The sequence below is a fragment of the Cibotium barometz genome, chromosome 45 (genome assembly GCF_041138505.1).
Source record: "Cibotium barometz isolate CiBa-2024 chromosome 45, ASM4113850v1, whole genome shotgun sequence".
NCBI classification, from domain to species: Eukaryota; Viridiplantae; Streptophyta; class Polypodiopsida; order Cyatheales; family Cibotiaceae; genus Cibotium; species Cibotium barometz.
In genome coordinates, this window is record NC_141090.1 from 34,411,142 (window position 1) to 34,413,837 (window position 2,696).

The 2,696-nt window shown below is 47.3% G+C and overlaps 1 protein-coding gene across 1 annotated transcript; it reads left to right on the plus strand.

Moving 5' to 3' along the window:
- The first annotated feature begins 272 nt into the window (after positions 1-272).
- Positions 273-2,385, plus strand: LOC147612685 (uncharacterized). The gene has a single exon (XM_086783251.1). It carries the CDS (start codon positions 566-568, stop codon positions 1,922-1,924), a length of 1,359 nt encoding a protein of 452 aa, XP_086639377.1. The 5' UTR covers positions 273-565; the 3' UTR covers positions 1,925-2,385.
- The last annotated feature ends 311 nt before the right edge of the window (positions 2,386-2,696 follow it).

Here is a 2,696-nt window from a genome sequence, read left to right on the forward strand (position 1 = left end):
CTAGTCGTACACCTAATGGTGTGTGAGGGGTGGAGAGTTGATTTGAGCTCACGCCCACATAGTAAAGGTTGAACACTTTATTGCTAAGCGACTCCAAGTATGAAGAAAATGCTTGTTAAAATAGTTAAAATTTCCCCTCCCCAATCAATGGATAAGGCTAGGTGAAAATAGTTTCCCAAATATTGGTGTAACCCAATACCTTCACCTTGTTAGGGCCAGGTCCAAGGCTCAAGCCTAGAGAGTCCAATAGAATCTTTTTGCAAAAAATCGTATTTCAAGGAAATGGTCTCTCGGAGTCGTGGACTCTTGTTGTAGAGCGTGCATCCAAAGCCTTCTCTTCATCTCGACGCTCTCATCTTCACCGCTTATGGCTTCTTCTCCTCCTGTCTCCCCCCCCCCCCCCCCCCCCCTCCATAGCCTCTCGACGCCGCTTAGCAGTCCTCCCTATTGTTGAAGCCCTAGCTTTGCACCACCACCTCTGAAACCCTGGCTTCTCCCCCAAACCCTAGCTCTTAGATTTGTAGAGCTCCTCCCGCCTTCCTTCCCTCCCCTTCCTTATTCTGCCATGGCCGTGAGCGTCGCTTCTCGCCGCAGGAGAGGCAAAGCTTCTGCAGAGCCACCATCGCTGCCCGAGCTCCTGCCAATTACTGCGCGCTCGCTCGCATCCCCTCTGTCGGGCGATGACCAAGAGGTTGTTGCCTATCTGGTCGCATTTGGCCGCCATATGGAGCTGCTCGTCGCAGCGCTCCCTCCCTCCTCCAAATCTGTATGGAAACCATGGAAGAATTCTGCGTCGTCGTCTGCTTCGATGGTAAGTGATGCCACGGCTGTCAATCGCCAACAGGCTGTACCTTCTCGATCCTCTTCATTTGTGACCACACAGTCTGCTTCCATGCGTTTACCAGGAGAAATGGCGTGTACGAAGGCTTTATCGCTCTTAGTACATAAGCCAAGCTTCAGCTGTGACTGCTTTGCTTGCTATTCCAGCTTTTGGAGCAGGTGGACTGCTTCTCCCAACAGGGACCTCATCAACAAGATTCTTGAAATTGTTGAGATGCAAGAGAAAGGCCCGCACGTAAGCAAAGGCAAGAAGAAGAAGCAGGACAAGAAGCACGTGCTCGAGAAGGAAGCCGACGGTGAGAAGAGCATGGGAGAGAAAGGGAAGCTGCAAGGTGATGTGGTGGAAACGACTGTGAAAGCTATTGCTTCTTCTAGGATTACAGATATGAACGCTGAAGCCTGTCGGTTTATAGAGACCATGGATGATACTTCCAGATTCACAGACATGAAAGATAAAGCTCCGAGGGTTGCTACAGATGTAATGGATGATGCCTCTTGGGTTAAAAACATGAAGGATGAAGTTCCTTGGGTCGTTACACAGTTGATGGATGGTGGAACAGAAGCAAAGAAGAAAGCTTCTAGGCTTACAGACCTGAAGGATGAAGCACCCAGGGCTACAGAAATGAAGAATGAAGCATATATTGGTTCAGGCATGACGGGTGAAGCTTTGTCTAGGGTTTCAGAGATGAAGGCTAAAGCAGGTGCAATGAAAGAAGCAGAGCTGGATGGAAGCTTAACTGTTCAAGCATCCCTAGCCATGGTGGCTGGAGGCTTGCCTCTGGCATGTACTCAGGGCAAGAATAGCCCTACGCTGCAGCAGCATCAGCGTGCGGGAAAGCGCAAGAGCAACCAGGTCACACCACTGGATTGTGAAGGTTCTTTGGCTATGGCAGAAGAGGAGCAGGACGCTAATGCTGCAAGCGAGAATGCACAAAGCTCCATAGCTGCAAGGGTAGTGGACACCAATCTCAGAGGCAGGGGTTTCTTGGCCCGTGTTTTCCCTGATGCATTGGGTGGGGTTGCTTCACGGCTATGGGACCTTGTCTCCCTCAGGTTGAGGAGCCGCACCATGGATTATTACTGAGTACTGAGTATAGGAAGTAATTTGGGTATGTTTCTGTGCTTTTGGACACAATCAAGCATGTACATAGTGCTAGACTATCTTGCCTGTAGTGCACCATCAATAGGAAGGCATGCCTTTTGTACATGACAACTAGGTTAAGTTATATAGATCTGTTCCTTGATTACAACCGAGAATTCTGGTACTAGGGTTTTAAACAGTTTCTGTGAATTATCACCCTTGTAGAAACACTTGTGACAAGGACGACTCTTCGCTTGGATCAGGGAGATCAAAGTTTCATCTCTTTTGAAAGACGCATTGGTTACAGAACCACCATATCAACCAGTAAAGGTTGTTAGTGCTTCAGATGGATTTTGAAGAATAATTCATCCCCATTTTTAGTCTAAGCTTCTGGAAACACTTAAGCTGTCATTCATTGCAGTGTCTGTGCCTTGCAATGAAAGTTATCCTGGATTTTGAAGTGATCATTGACTGCACTGTTTCTGGGTTATCATCACTTGCACTGTCTCTATGAATTTGGAGGAAAGTTAAGGCTTGAAAAGTAGCCTGTAGATTGTTTTAAGTCTTTTGGTTAATTTGAGGTTGGATATGCTTCATGAGGTGAGGTGTGGTGAGTAACAGAGTGGTCACTGATATGTTGGTGGCCTTAGACTATAAGACAATGTAATGTGGCTAGGGGATGGAAAACATCAGAGACCATCTTTCTCCTTCCTTTCTTGTCAAGCATCTATCTGCTAACATTCTTATATGAAGGGTTCATGCTTCTCATTTTTAT

What these genes read in the sequence shown, in the direction of transcription:
- LOC147612685 (XM_086783251.1), top strand. Translation starts at nt 566, where the DNA reads ATGGCCGTGAGCGTCGCTTCTCGCCGCAGGAGAGGCAAAGCTTCTGCA.